The sequence below is a fragment of the Onychostoma macrolepis genome, chromosome 15, assembly GCF_012432095.1.
Source record: "Onychostoma macrolepis isolate SWU-2019 chromosome 15, ASM1243209v1, whole genome shotgun sequence".
Classification (NCBI taxonomy): domain Eukaryota; kingdom Metazoa; phylum Chordata; class Actinopteri; order Cypriniformes; family Cyprinidae; genus Onychostoma; species Onychostoma macrolepis.
In genome coordinates this window covers 30,896,289-30,911,663 of record NC_081169.1, presented here as the reverse complement: position 1 = coordinate 30,911,663, position 15,375 = coordinate 30,896,289, and the positions used below count along the sequence as shown (strand labels likewise).

General features: G+C 36.7%; 2 protein-coding genes across 2 annotated transcripts in view; both read left to right on the top strand.

Moving 5' to 3' along the window:
- The first annotated feature begins 299 nt into the window (after positions 1-299).
- On the top strand, positions 300-11,785 carry LOC131520648 (uncharacterized). Its single transcript, XM_058745052.1, has 6 exons — positions 300-516; positions 2,979-3,007; positions 3,108-3,183; positions 4,538-4,606; positions 6,784-7,343; positions 10,199-11,785. The coding sequence occupies exons 1-6, from the start codon at positions 465-467 to the stop codon at positions 10,265-10,267; spliced, it is 855 nt and encodes a 284-aa protein (XP_058601035.1). The 5' UTR covers positions 300-464; the 3' UTR covers positions 10,268-11,785.
- A 529-nt stretch (positions 11,786-12,314) lies between these two features.
- The window catches only part of psma6l (proteasome 20S subunit alpha 6, like), a 4,314-nt gene continuing 1,253 nt past the window's right edge, over positions 12,315-15,375 (top strand). Inside the window, exons 1-5 of the mRNA XM_058744703.1 lie at positions 12,315-12,720; positions 13,098-13,192; positions 14,160-14,241; positions 14,327-14,482; positions 14,559-14,737. Of these exons, the coding sequence (XP_058600686.1) occupies positions 12,645-12,720; positions 13,098-13,192; positions 14,160-14,241; positions 14,327-14,482; positions 14,559-14,737 (588 nt within the window). The 5' untranslated portion in view covers positions 12,315-12,644. The remainder of the gene's footprint in view (positions 12,721-13,097; positions 13,193-14,159; positions 14,242-14,326; positions 14,483-14,558; positions 14,738-15,375) is intronic.

Sequence of the window (15,375 nt, the reverse complement as noted above, 5' to 3'; positions counted from 1 at the left end):
CTTTGTAGAGAAATGTGAAATGGTGCTTTTTCAGAACTGGTTTCACTACAGTAGAAATAAAATAAAAAATAAAAATCTAGAAGCAAATGATTTTCAGATTTATATGCCGTTCAAACACTAATAATTGTATATTTTGTAGTAAAATAGTAGTGCTTTGCCGTGAAAGTACGTCGTTGGGTTTTTATAATTATTTTGTTATTTTATTTATTTCTTTGTGTCGCTAAGAAGTAAACACTAATCTCCCCAGACAGCCGTGAGCGCGCACACGGACACGCGCACTGGATCTATCTGTGCGCGGGCACGCCGCGGGAGCGCGCAGAGCTCATCATGTCCTCCAGGTGGATTTCCCTGTAGTCTCTCCCCACAAACAGACGTGATCAAAACATCTTAATCTTCATCTTCATCATCATCATCATCATCATCGGTTCTGCTGTGCGCGCGCCCGTGTGTGTGTGTGTGTGTGCATGATGCGCGTGCTGGCGTTCTGGACGGCGGCGTGCGTTTTCTGCGCTGTAGGTGAGTGACCTTATACTTTGCTATAAATCTGCATCAGTGTCGATGAAAACGTCCAGTTTGTGTCCAGCTGTATCGTTTGGATGCAGATCTGAGGTGATTTTGGGTTTATTTCACAGAGCAGCAGCTGATCGCGTTACATAATCGATCAAACCAGCGTTTATGATTTATTATTGTTATTAATCCTTCACAGGAAATTATATTGTTGCAGCAGCAACCACAATTAAATCCATGCACACAGACATACCTAACTAAACACCTAAATAGGAATTTTACATAAAAAAATTAAAATAAAAAAACCCCCCAAAAGAAATGATTGCACATTACCCAGTAAAATACATTACAATTATTGCACATTAAAAAGCCTAATTTATGAATGTTATGCTGGTGAGTTTAGTTTGAGCTCCTCAGGTGAGACAGGAATAGCAGATAATCTGGGATTATTGGCCTCATCAGGTGAAAGCAGAACATCAGCAGGCTGTTTATTCAGATTAACAGCTAAAAACACCTGCCAAGTTTGAGATTTTGGACTTTTTGCTTTTTCATAAAGTGTTTTTACACACTAGTGGAAAGAAAACATCCAAAAGACACTGTTAAGTGTTTCTTTTATAGCTCTTTATTTATTTGTGTCAATAGATTTTCATCAAAATGAGTTTTTTATCTCCTACACTGAGCCATAAATACACACCTTTATATTTGTATTCCTGTCTATATCCTGAAGGCTTTTACAGAGGGATTTGTTCATATATAATTTGTTTGATTATAGACAACATTGTATTCCCACAAAATTGTGAAAATATATTGTTTAAGTATTTATGACAAAAAAGAGACCCAAATTCAATCTGTAAAAACATTAAAAAAAATTAAACAAGAATTTTGAAACTGACTTCATCCAGTGTTCAGATCTTTGTACTAGAAATGTATGCAAATTAGCGCATATTTCATTAAATAATGACTCATTTGCATATTTAAATATTTTAATAGAAAACTTGTAATACAAAAAAATGTTTGCAATTATCAGTGTAATCAGTCAACTGCACTGTAAAACGTGATAATTTGACTTAATTTAAACCCGTTGCCTTAAAATTATTAAGTAAATAATAATTAAAAAAAATAAGTTAAGTGAATTATCAAGTTCACTTAACTTTTAAAAAAAATTATTATTTACTTAATAATTTTAAGGCAACGGGTTTCCAAAATTTTTTTTAAGTTAAGTCAATTTATCACTTTTTACAGTGTGGGTAAGGCGATAACTATTATTATTTTTATTTATTTATTTATTTTTTTACTTGCAGTGTCTCACCTTAATAAACACTAATGATGATGATTAACGCTTTAATGAAAAGGGAAACATAAGCTAATATACACGCCTGACAATATTCCCTTAGACAGCAGCATTCATATTCATGTTTATTAATGAGCCACTTCATTAATATGCAGTTCTGCTCTCATATGGGAAATTATCGTTAACTACTAACATCTGAAATAAAAATGAATAAAACATAGGGTAACACTTTATTTTAAGGTGCCCTTGTTACATAAGTCACATGTACTTATTATAACAATAACAATAAATTATGCAAAAAAAAAAAAAAAAAAACAGGCATCAAAGACAGAAACTCCAAAGATGATTAAAGAACAAAAGCCAGATAAAACTTTCACAAGACACTAAATACAGAATCATAATATCTTAAGACGTAGCTTTTACATTTTTCTCAACTTTAAGAGACTTCGTTTAAAAAGTAAGTTCGTTAGAGAAATCCTTGTACAAAGGAGGCCATTCAGGATGATGAGATTTACAAAATTGTCAATATTTTTAATGAAAATGACAGTTTTCAAGTAGCAGTCTATGGAAGCCATGGAATAAAAGAATAATAAAAAAATATATAAATTTCAAAATTTCAAAAAATACAAACACATGCATGTATATATTTAAGAAAAAATTATGTTTATATATTAAATATATTTATTTATAATATAAAATATAATAATATAAATATGTAAATGTATATACATGTAAATATAAAAAAATATATATACAGTATGTGTGTGTATTTATATGTACATAATAAATAAACAGTACACATACATATATTATGTAAACAAATTTTGAATGCGATGATTAATCGTTTGACAGCACTAGTAAAATGTTATAGGTTTAAATAGTATTTCATGCTGTAACTATATACAATACGTCCTCTATGAACTGCATGTGTGAAGATTATGTAGATCTATTGTTTAAATCAAATTTATGCTTTAAAAGTAGCAGTTTTCATCCAGTCTGTCCGTTTAAATGTCTGCGTTTAGCTTCAAATGGCGTCTTTGATGACAGTGTTCTATAAAAATGATTTGCAGTCTGATTCTGGCATCTAAAGGCACAGAAATATATTTTTCCATGTGGATCATAGTCCAAGCTCAGTTTGAAAGGGTTTAATTTGTGTCTGTGTTTCTGCTCTCGTCTGCAGTGAGATGCGTTCCTCTGGCGGATGACAAGGTCAGAGATGTTTCCCTGATGATTTCTGTCTTCTGACGTGTGTGTGGATCTCTGTGGACTAACCCGTGCGTGTGTGTGTGTGTGTGTGTGTGTACACTAGAGCACTGACTGTGGTTCTGAAGACGTCAGTATCGGTGCTAACGGACCCACGGCCGGCTGTGACCGACGCGACACTGGTGAGATTCTGACATCCAAAAATCAGCTTTCTACACCTGTGTGACTGACTTTCTTCTGTGACACTAAAGAAGATATTCTGAAGAATGTTCGAGACCCCATTAACTTAAAATAAGTAAAATAAGTATTGAACATGACACCATTTTTCTCAGTAAATATATTTATAAAGGTGCTGTCGACTTGAAATTTTCACCAGATGTCAATAACAACTCAAATAATCCATGCATACAAAGAAAACAAAACAAATAAGTTCAGAAAATAAGTTGTGTGTAATAAAGTGGAATGACACAGGGAAAAAGTACTGAACACATGAAGAAAGCAAGGTGCAAGAAGGCAAGGAAAGCCAAGACACCAGCTGAAATCTCTCAGTAATTAAAGCAATCCTGCCCCTCGTCAGTGGAGATGAATATTAGCTGCTTCAGTCCCAACACCTACAGAACCAGGATGATGAAGATGATCCCAAACACAGCCAAGCAAACTCTCGACTGCTTTCAGAGAAAGAAAATAAAGAGCTGCTAGAACGGCCAGACAATCACCTGACTTCAATCCAATAGAAAATCAGAACTAAAGGTCAGAGTTCATAGAAGAGACCCACAGATCCTTCAAGATCTGAAGACAGAATCACAGCTGAGCAACGCATGCCGCTAGTTTCTCCTGCAGGAGCGTCTTGAAGCTCTCGTTACCAACAAAGCCTTATCTACAAACCAGTATTAAATACATTTCAGAAGTTCAATACGTTTTCTGTGTCATTCCATTTTATTTCACACAACTTAATTTCTGAGCTTGTTTGTTTTGTTTTCTTTGTATGAATGGGTTACTTGGGTTGTTACCGACATCTGGTGAAAATTTATTGTCAACAGCACCTTTAGGAATATATTTACTGAGAAAAATGGTGACGTGTTCAATACTTTTTGTGTCCCTGCAGCACAGAAGCAGTCATAAGCAGCACAGGTATATTTATAGCAATAGCCAACAATACATTGTATGGGTCAAAATTATACATTTTTCTTTTATACCAAAAATCATTAGGATATTAAGATCATGTTCCATGAAGATATTTAGTAAATTACGTACCACAAACTTTTGATTAGTAATATGCATTGCTAAGAACTTCATTTGGACAACTTTAAAGGTGATTTTCTCAATATTTAGATTTTTTTGCACCCTCAGATTCCAGATTTTCAAATATTGTCCAACAAACCATACATTAATGGAAGCTCATTTATTCAGCTTTCAGATAATGTAACTTTAAAAAATTGACCCTTACGCCTGGTTTTGTGGTCCAGGGTCACATTTTACCCGCTGTATGGACAAACGCGCTGAGACGGAGTGACTGTGTGCTGGTTTTGTTCACAGATGATGTTCTGAACGCTCAGGAGAGACACGAGGGTCTGCTGAGAGAGCTACAGGAGCTGGCTCAACACGGTCCGTCAAACACTGCAAAATCATCAGTTATCAGACATTCAGTTTCAGCTCTATAGAAGACAATAGAGTCATTATTCAGATCTATGTAGTGGATTTTACTCAGTTCATCAATATCAGTCATGCATCGTACTCGTTTCTGACTCGTTCTGAGCTGCTGATGCCAAAAACAATGTCTGTTTTGCTCTTTCACGTCACAATTTCTCACTAAATATGATGCATTTCATAGCATTTTTGCTTTTGAGAATCATTTGTGTGATGAAGAATCTCGTATTCTCCCTTAATCAGCAGAAAAACACACAAACACGATTCCAGTCTGAACTATCTGATCACTTCTCAGAGTCCAGACACAGAAGAAAATCAAACATGAGCCTGATGATTTCTGCTTCTACTGCACGCAAACAGACACAGTTATCACAGATTCAGTGAAAAAAAGCATTAATGTGTTTACATAAAAATCTTTGACATTAAATTGAGTTGTTGAACATATTTTCCCACTCCTTTGCAGATTGTAAGTTAAATAATACATTTTAAATACTTCTTTTTGTCATTAAAATAGAAATGTTTGACATTTGCCTGGCTTTGTTATTTTGATAAGTGCATTAAAGCTGATACATATATAGAATTAGAAAAATATTCATTCCTTTTTTTTGCCTTTTTGGGCGAGACGTCACAAGCGGGGTGATGTAATGACCAGCTGGTATAAAAGCACGTGCGATGCAGCTGGCATCAGCTTCAAGGAATGAAGCAGAACGCTGGCAGGGATGCAGGAGGTGTGGCACCGAGACGCAGCGTCTCGTTCCTTCGAGGAACCAGGGTTACGTTCATAACCTGAGGCGTTCCTCTTCAGGAACTCGAGCTGCGTACGGTAAGACGCTTTGGGGAGCGAGATGCCCACGCTGCCAGACGTCCAAGTCCCTGCCCTGTGTGTGTCCCTCAGGAGCACGACGAGGGCGAGAGAACGGAGGAGCCTGGTGTGGTCCGCATGTCGAGGCCATAAAACCTGATGAAGGTCAGGGGCATGGACCAAGCGTTGCAGATGTCCTGTATTGGGACACCTGCGAAAAAGGCCTTGGAGGCCGCCACACTCCGAGTTGAATGTATGTCTGCTCCCATACTGAGATGCCCAGGGATATATACCGCTCTCAGTGAGCGGAGTCTCCCTTGGGCCCACACAAGGATCTGGTGCGCCTCCTTGGTGGTTGATATAAGCAACCACCGATGTGTTGTCGGTGTGCACCAACACATGGTGATCTCTCAGGTCTGAGAGGAAATACTTAAGTGCACGCAGCACGGCCAACATCTCTAGGCGATTGATATGCCATGTGAGATGGCGACCACTCCACAGACCGCAGGCAGGGTGGCCAATCATGACCGCTCCCCAACCGGTGAGGGACGCGTCCGTCGCTAGCGTCACGCGGCGACAAGGAGCTCCCAGCACCGGGGCCTGATACAAGAACCAAGGTTGTCTCCACATGTCTAAGGCACGTAGGCATCGCCGCATGACCTTGATCATGCGAAGCGGGTTTCCCCTCGGGGAGAACCCCTTGGTCTTGAGCCACCACTGTAGGGGTCTCATGCACAGCAGACCAAGAGGTATCACGTTGGACGCCGCTGCCATCAGACCCAGCAGTCTCTGAAACTGCTTCACAGTGAGTGACCGGCCTTCTTTCACCCTCGCGACCGCGGTGAGGATCGACTCGATCCGAGCAGGTGTCATACGAGCCTGCATCGTGAGCGAATCCCACACCACGCCCAGATAAGTGGTTCTCTGAGCCGGAGAAAGCACACTTTTCTTGGCGTTCAGTCTTAACCCCAGCACTTTAATGCGGGCAAGAACGGCATCTCGATGCCGAACCGCCATCTGCTCTGATTGAGCGAGAATCAACCAATTGTCGAAGTAATTGAGTATGTGGATGCCCTGTAGCCGCAACGGAGCTAACGCAGCATCCACACACTTCGATGGCTTCGATGGCTATTGTCAACTGTTTGGTTACTAACCCTATTCTTCAAAATATCTTCTTTTGTGTTCATCAAACTGGTTTAGAACAACATGAGGCAGAGTAAATGATGACAGAATTCATTTTTGGGTGAACTGTCTCTTTAAATGCTTGGGCTCATTAAATGGATTCTGATTGGCTGTTGTTTGTAAAATGATGCACGTTTTTGTTTTTCTCCAGAGAATGACAGAGAGCGAGAATACACCCGCGAGAGAGACGACTATGAGCTCAACGACGAGGAGGAAGACGAGGGAGCGATGAAGGAGCAGAATGCGCGAGACCTGGATGAGCTTCTGCAGGAGGAGATCCAGAAGACGGAGATCCAGAGGAAACAAGACGAGGAGCTGGAGGAGCTTCTGAAGGACCTGAAGAGCAAACAACAGGAGAAGAAACGCAGGAGGAACGAGGAGGAGGAGGAGGAGAAGAGGAAGAACGAGCTGGAGCTGAGGGTGGAGAAGGAGAAGGTGGAGAAGGAGCTGAAGGAGCTGCTGGAGGAGCAGAAGAACGACACCAAGAGCTGGAACAAAGAGAAGGAGAAGGAGGAGAAACAGGAGGAGCTGCAGGAGCTGATGAGGAAGATGGAGCGTGTGAAGGAGGTGGAGGACGAGAAGAAGGAGAAGCGGGAGATGGAGAACGCCAGCGATGAGGCCACAAGACAGTTCGAGAGAGAGAGAGACGAGGAGGAGGAGGAGGACAGACAGCGTGATGAAGAGGAGGAGGAGGAGGAGGATGAAGATGAGGTGAGAGATAAAGACGTGCTGCATGATGTTCATCAGAGCGACTCCATTATCAGCACATAAAACTATAAATATTTTGTTATTAATTGTATTGTTATTAGTACTGGGCAACGATTAATCGCGATTAATTGCATCCAAAATAAAAGATTTTGTGTACATGATATATGTGTGTACTGTGCATATTTATTATGTATACACGCATGCATGTACACTGCTGATGTGTTAAATGAATAAAAAGTCATAGTAAAGACTTCTATTGTTAGGAAAAATTTCTATTTTGAACAAATGCTGTTCTTTTTAACTTTGTATTCATCGAAAATCAAAGAAAAAGTATCACATGTTCCAAAAAACAATATGAAGCAGCACAGTTTCAACACTCATAATAAATCAGCATATTATTATGATTTCTGAAGATCATGTGACTCTGAAGACTGGAGTAATGATGCTGAAAATACAGCTGCGCATCACAGAAATAAATTCTATTTTAAAGTATATTAAAATAGGAAACCAATATTAGAAATTGCAATAAGATTCACAATATTACTGTTTTTTTCTGTATTTTTGATCGAATAAATACAGCCTTGATGAGCAGAAGAGACTCCCTTAAAAACATTACAAACTTTTGAGTGACAGTGTATATATTTAAGAAAAATATGTTATGTTTATATATTAAATATATTTATATATAATATAAATTATATGAATATAAATGAAGAGTTTATTTGCAAAAACAGATAACTTTTTTTAATTTTCAAAAATCATGTTTTTTATTATGTTATCATGTTTTTATGTCAAGTCACCGTTATTTGTATGATGCTTTTTACAACGCAGATTGTGTCAAAGCAGCTTTACAGTATTAAACAGGGAAATAGTGATAGTCTTTGTTTTATTGTGTTAGTTAGCTAAAGTAATTTTTAACCTAATCAAAATAACCCAACTGCAGTTGGATTGAGATTAATCGGAATGCACAATGAAAAAACATGATTTTTGAAAATTGTTAAAAACTGAGTTATCTGTTTTTGCAAATGAACACTTCAGATATATACATGTAAATATTTTCAAAATATATACTGTATGTGTGTGTATTTATATATACATAATAAATATACACAGTACACGTACATATATATAATGTAAACAAAAACTTTTATTTTGGATGCGATTAATCGCGATTAATCATTGCCCAGCACTAACTGTTATATTATAGACCAGTGTTTTGGAGTAGATGTCACAGTTGCTGTGTGTGCATTGTTCTGGCAGAAAAACACTGATAACAAGTGGAGGGAAACGAGTAAAATCCATGGAATAAGAGAAAAAGAGATGTCAGAATCATTTTTATAGAATACTGTCGTCAAAGATGCCATTTGAAGCTAAACGCAGACATTTAAACGGATAGACTGGATGAAAACTGCTACTTTTAAAGCATAAATTTGATTTAAACAATAGATCTACATAATATTCACACATGCAGTTCATAGAGGACGTATTGTATTAGCCCTACAGTTTTAAACCTATTACTAATAACATTTTACACAACATTTACTTATTTTATCTAACAATTCTGATTTTTTTTTTCTTGTGACCTTTTTACAGTGAAATTACAATTTTAATGTTTTTCTTTAGTGATAAAAAATATTATGACGAAGCTGCTTGTTTTCAAACTTTTTTTATTAGTAAAAACTAGTAGTGTTAATAAATTTAATTAACTAGGATTATTTCTGTGATTTCAGAAGTTTCAAGAATTGTATGTTTCTCAAACAACAGTAAAAACAACAGTTAATATTTTTTTTTTAATTATTGTATTTTAATAATATTCAAGTAATCTGTTTGAGTTAACATCTTGATATTGTTTTTTCATTGTTTTAGTTTATTTTAGAGCTATTAGATTATTTTAATATATTAAGAATAATTTCTGCTGTAATTATGAAAAAGCTGCATGTTTTCAATCTTTAAACTGGGAGTATTGATAAATTAATTAACCACAATTAATTTTGTGATTTCAGAAGTTTCACGAATGATATGTTCTTCAATTAAAAACAAGTTAATTAAAGGGATTAAAATAAATATTTGTATTGAAATATTTATTATCATTTTTTATAATATTCAAGAAATAAATGTAAGTTTACATCATGTTTTTTTTTTAGCATTTTAGGTTACATTAGAGTTATTAGATCATTGTAATATATTAATAAACATTTCTGCTGTTATTATGACAACGCTGCTTGTTTTCAAACTTTCTTTATTAGCAGAAACTGGGAGTATTGATAATTAACCACTATTAATTTTGTGATTTCAGAAGTTTCAAGAACGGTATATTTCCTCATTTAAAAACAACAGTTAAATAAACAGTTATTGAGGGGTAAAAAATAAACGAAATAGTAAAATAAAATTATAAATAATAAAATAAAAAACAATTTTATGCAATAATGATTTATTAGCAATACACTGTAAAAAAAAAGAAAAAAAAGTTGATTCAACTTAAACTTTTAGGGCAAACAGCTTCAGCAGATTTTTGAGTTTGCTCAACTTATTTTTGTTGTATAAACTTAAAACAACAAGTTGAGAAAACTCAAAAATCTGCTGAAGCTGGTTGCCTTAAAAATTTAAGTTGAATCAACTTTTTTTTCTTTTTTTACAGTGTATCGTTTTTAGACCATTTCATATATTTATAATCATTTATTAACTTAAATATTTTTTAGTTTTGTGTCCCCATATAGGCCCCGGCCTCCTGGTTGAGAACCACTGATATAAATATTAATTGTGTTTATTTTTGTCATCATTTATGAGTACATTAGCATGTAGATGAGCAGATATGAAGTGAAATGTGTGCTGAATACTGAACTCTGTTTCTCCTTCAGGAGCTTCTGGAGATTGAAGCTGAACTGAGGAAAGTGGCAGCGCAACTACATGAACTACGCAGGGGTTAAACACACACACAAAATATCACATCATTTAGTCCATTCATGAAGGTATATATTCATAAACTCATAGAGGCAGTTCATTTATTAGGCTTCACTATCCTGCTGCAGATGTTCATAAATATAATTCTCAACAAACACTAAATGGTAAAGCCATAGAGACGTGTGTTTAGTGCTCAATAACACAAGCCACGCCCCCTAATCATCACTGAGAGAATATATATATATATATATAGCCCCGCCTCCTCATTTGAATATTTCAGCATTCATGTCTATATTGTAATGCAATACTTTCTTGAGTGGTACAACTAATATAATGAGACACGTGTGCACATATGATGAAGTAATAATGTGATTTGTGCTCTTGACTGTTACTGTAAATCTGAATCATTCTGCTGTGTGAACATGGCTAAAACTGTTCTGGGGTCAGGAGATTGTGTTTGTGTGTGTGTGTGTGTGTGTGTGTGTGTGTGTGTGTGTGTGTGAGTTGGACAGGAAACGCAGGCGTTCTTTCCCTGCATGTTGCACTTTCCTGAAAGCAGCCAATGAGAGCAGGTCTGGTCACAGACTCCGCCCACACACACATTGATGTCATTGAGTTTTAATAGATTTGAAAGAAAAACCAGCAATAAGAGACAGAGGTGCTGATCAACAGGCCTACATGAGTGTTGACTGCAGAATGAATCTTATATTTATTATGAATGTAAATGCAGATTAGCGGAACATATAAAGGGGAGAGAATAGTTCTGTGTGTTTGGTTTAATAAAGATCTGTTGACTGAACACACAGCGCCTCAGTGTCTGTCTGATAGAGATCCTGAAGAGGTTTATAATATGTGTGTTTTAATGTGATCATTGATTTCAAACAAGCTCCGCCCTCAGATTCTTCACCATGGCAACCATGGCATCGTTCATTGTGTGAGTGAATCGTTTAGTTTGAATCAAATCAAAAGTGATTCTTCACGGTTCGTTGTAAATGAGTGAAAGACTCATTTAAGTAATAAGAAATTAAACAAAGCACTTTATCAGTCAAATTCTGTTTCACTTTAATCACGTTTTTGATTTATTATTGTATTGGGCATGACCATTATTGCAATATCTGGTATTTTAAAAAGTGTCATGTAAATATGTTATATTATGATCATCACTACTATGGTATTAAAATTTTGTCGCTTTTACAATATAAAACAACAGTAATTTCTGTAGCAAGAATCAAATACATTGTTTAAAAAATTCTCAGTATGACTGATATTAGTATGGAAACTACTAAATAAAATAAAGGTATACTAAATAATACTAATAAACTAAATAAAGGTCATTTTATTTTACAGTCTGCACTTTTTCTCGCAGTTTATATCGTCAAATTCTTTTTTTTCGGTCTGAATTCTGAGTTTAGGCTACAAATTGCAATTCTATGGAAGCGCATTTTCGCTACAGTATAAGATAAATATTTTTTTGTAACAATTCAGACTTGCAATTCTGATATTTTCCTCAGAATTGCAACATATAAACTGACGCAAATCTGACTTTCTCGCAATTCAGATAACAATAACAATTTTTTTCAAATAGGCTATTATAATTTTGTAATCCATAATTACTGATTATATTCTTTTTTTTAAATTTTATGCTAAAACTGCATGTACTCTAATTCTCCCCATGGGTGGAGTAAAACGCCCTCTTGGTACAAATAAAATTTTTGTTAAAAATCTAATAACATGAAAACTCTGGACATTTTCATACTTGGTTTATAATTTATGTCAGTGTCACTAAAACTATGATAACTTTTCTGAACACATTTGAACCTTTGTTTTACATTAAAAAAATAAATAAATACACAGTGCTTAAGGGGGGCGTTTCCCCCACTCTACCCTATTTATTTTACCCCGGAAGGGTATAATAATGATAATCATGGTATTAACATCTGAAAATTGAGCCCTGTCTCATGAAAATGCGTGTAAGTAGTACACCAAATAAAAACAAAAACTCGTGGTGTTGATAAGCAACAATTGGCTTTGGCGTGTGTTTGTCGTGCATATAATACGCAGTTTTCGCGTGCATATGATACACATATACCCCCACAACCCTAATCCTACCAATTGCGTAGCATATACACGCCAAAGTCAATTTTTGGTATCAATACCACGAGTTTTTGTTTTTATTGGGCTATATTCATACGCACTGTCATGAAAGGGATCTGGCTGGTAGTCTGTGTGTGTGAGTCTCAGGTGTGTCGAGTTTAAGCACGCGACGGAACGAAAGAGAAAGTGAAAGTCTAAAATCGCTTATTCACTCTCAGCTCGACGAACTTCCGCGCTTTATAGAGCTGCAGGATTTGACGAATTTGACGGATTGAGCTGCTGAACTCGGTGTGAAGTGTGTTAATAATCATGTCTCGAGGCTCAAACGCAGGGTTTGATCGACACATCACCATCTTCTCACCGGAGGGTCGTCTGTATCAAGTCGGTAAGAGACTCGCCATCATCGCATAATCCGGTTTACAACTCATATTAAACTATTACCGAGGCTTTCAGCTCAAGTCTACCACACTAATGCCACTTCTTCAACTATTTGGTGACAGATTAATGCATAGAGTATTATGTGATTAACTCTAAACATTGTACAGAATGCATGTGTGTTTTCTAGTCATAATGAAACTTTATTTTATTATTTAGCATTAAACACCACCTGTAGGTCCAGTTTGATCATCAGAACTGTTTTAAGATCAGAGCTAATCCTCATTAGTCAATCATAATTCACTGAACATCACCACTTGAGTGTCCTTCAGAGCTCCTGACCTCGTGTGTTTGTATTATATTGAATGTGATGGATGTGTTGGACAGAATATGCCTTCAAAGCCATCAGTCAGAGCGGCCTGACCACGGTGGGCATCAGAGGGACGGACTGCGCAGTGCTGGTCACACAGAAGAAAATCTCGGTAAAACACACACCTGATGCACACGAGAAACCTGTTTTAGTGTTTAATCTGGTTAAACGTCTGATTTCAGTCTGTAAGAGCAGCTCAGATGAGTTTAGAATCAGACTCGGAGCACAAACACAAAAGCAGTGTGTTGTAGTTTCCAGGAACTCTTGCATACATGTGTATATAACACAATATAATGGAAAGAAAAAACTAAACAAGTACAAGTAAATATGCATTTAGATGGAGTAAGCAGAAGACACAATACAGATCTTTATAGTGGATTCTTCAATTATTGAAACATCTGGTTTCATCACGTGTGCTGTACTGCATGTGGAATAAAGATCTGGGAGTTTTGTATAAAGTGCGATCATTTTATTTCAGCAGCAAAAACAAACAGCTGAGGAAAAGCTTGACTGTTTTATAGAATGATTGGTGTTTTCTGCTTCATCGCTGGGTGTTTTACTGCATCCAAACACAGACAGAACATTATAGATTTGGTGAAAAAAGCTTATTTGGTAAAGTTCTTGACATGAAATGCAATTTTTAAACATATTTATTCAGTACTTTGCAAAATATAAATTTAATGATTTATTTTAGATGATAAATACATACATTTGAAAAAGGTTCATTCTTATTTTATGAAAATGTGATGGTTGATATTTTTGAACTCAGCATCATCAGATTAGCTAATATCAGGCCTTTCTGCAACATTTTAAAGACGCAGAGCTGAATAAAGCATCCTTTAATACTAAAAGATTGTTTTTGCAAAAAAAGAGAAGTTTTCTTTAGGAGACAGAAAACGGATCTTTCTGAATAAATCTTCCAGTTGAGTGAGTTTTAGTCGGTCAGGACTGAGACTGAAGCGTCTCGAAGCATTTCTGAGTGTGTTTGTGCAGAGATGCTGTGACGCTCTTGAATTACGCTGAGCTGTGTGTGTGTGTGTGTGTGTGTGTGTTTAAGCATCTCTTTCTCTCATGTTCAGGACTCGCTCCTGGATGCATCTACGATGACAAACATGTTCCGTCTCACTCCGCGGATCGGATGCGTCATGACCGGACACTACGGTGTGTGTCTCCTCTGTCAGATAATTCACACATGTTAGTGTAAGTTCACACATGTATGTGTGTGTGTGTGTGTGTGTGTGTGCAGCTGACAGCCGCTCTCAGGTTCATCGGGCTCGGGTCGAGGCGGCCGAGTGGAAGTATAAGTTCGGTTATGACATCACTGCGGACATGCTGTGCCGGCGTTTGGCGGACATCTCTCAGGTTTACACGCAGAACGCGGAGATGAGGCCGCTGGGCTGCTGTGAGTCACGCTCTCCTCGTCTCAGCTGTGTTCTGATCCATCACGCGGCTCTGAACTGATGCTGTGTGTCCTTCAGGCATGATGCTGATCGCCATGGACCCCCAGAAGGGCCCCGTGCTGTACAAATGCGACCCGGCCGGGTACTTCTGCGGCTTCAAGGCCACCAGCGTCGGGGTCAAACACCACGAGGCCAACAGTTACCTGGAGAAGAAGCTGAAGAAGCAGCCGGATCTGCCCTTGGACCGGACCGTGGAGGTGTGTGACAGAAATACATGCCAAACACAACATTTACAGTTTCCACAAAAATATTGTGCAGCACAACAGTTTTCAACATTGCTAATAATCAGAAATGTTTCTTGAGCAGCATATTAGAATGATTTCTGAAGATCATGTGACACTGAAGACTGCAGTAATGATGCTGAAAATACAGCTGCATCACAGAAATAAATTACAGTTTAACACATATTCACATAGAAAACAGCTGTTTTACGTTATAAAAATATATCACTATTTTTACTGTATTTGGTCAAATAAATGTAGCCTTGTTGAGCAGAAGAGACTCTTTCAAAAACATTAAACAGGGCAAAACAATACTGATTCAATCCACTGCAAAATATATTTCAAGCTTCGTTATTATTATTTTCACATTCTCCGCTTGAAGGCGATCAGATCTGATTTAGAGAAAAATCGAGTTAAAGTTTTCTGAAGATTCCAAAGCGAAATCACCAAGCAATGTTGCATATTTTCCTCAAATTCTTTCCTTAATAATAATTACTATATTATCAATCACAATATAGCTATTTTTTATTTTATCTTTGTTATTAAAAATAAGGAGAAAGATGCAAATAAACAGTAGTTTAATCAAGAGCAGCGAGTGATTCCGTCTTTTCTTT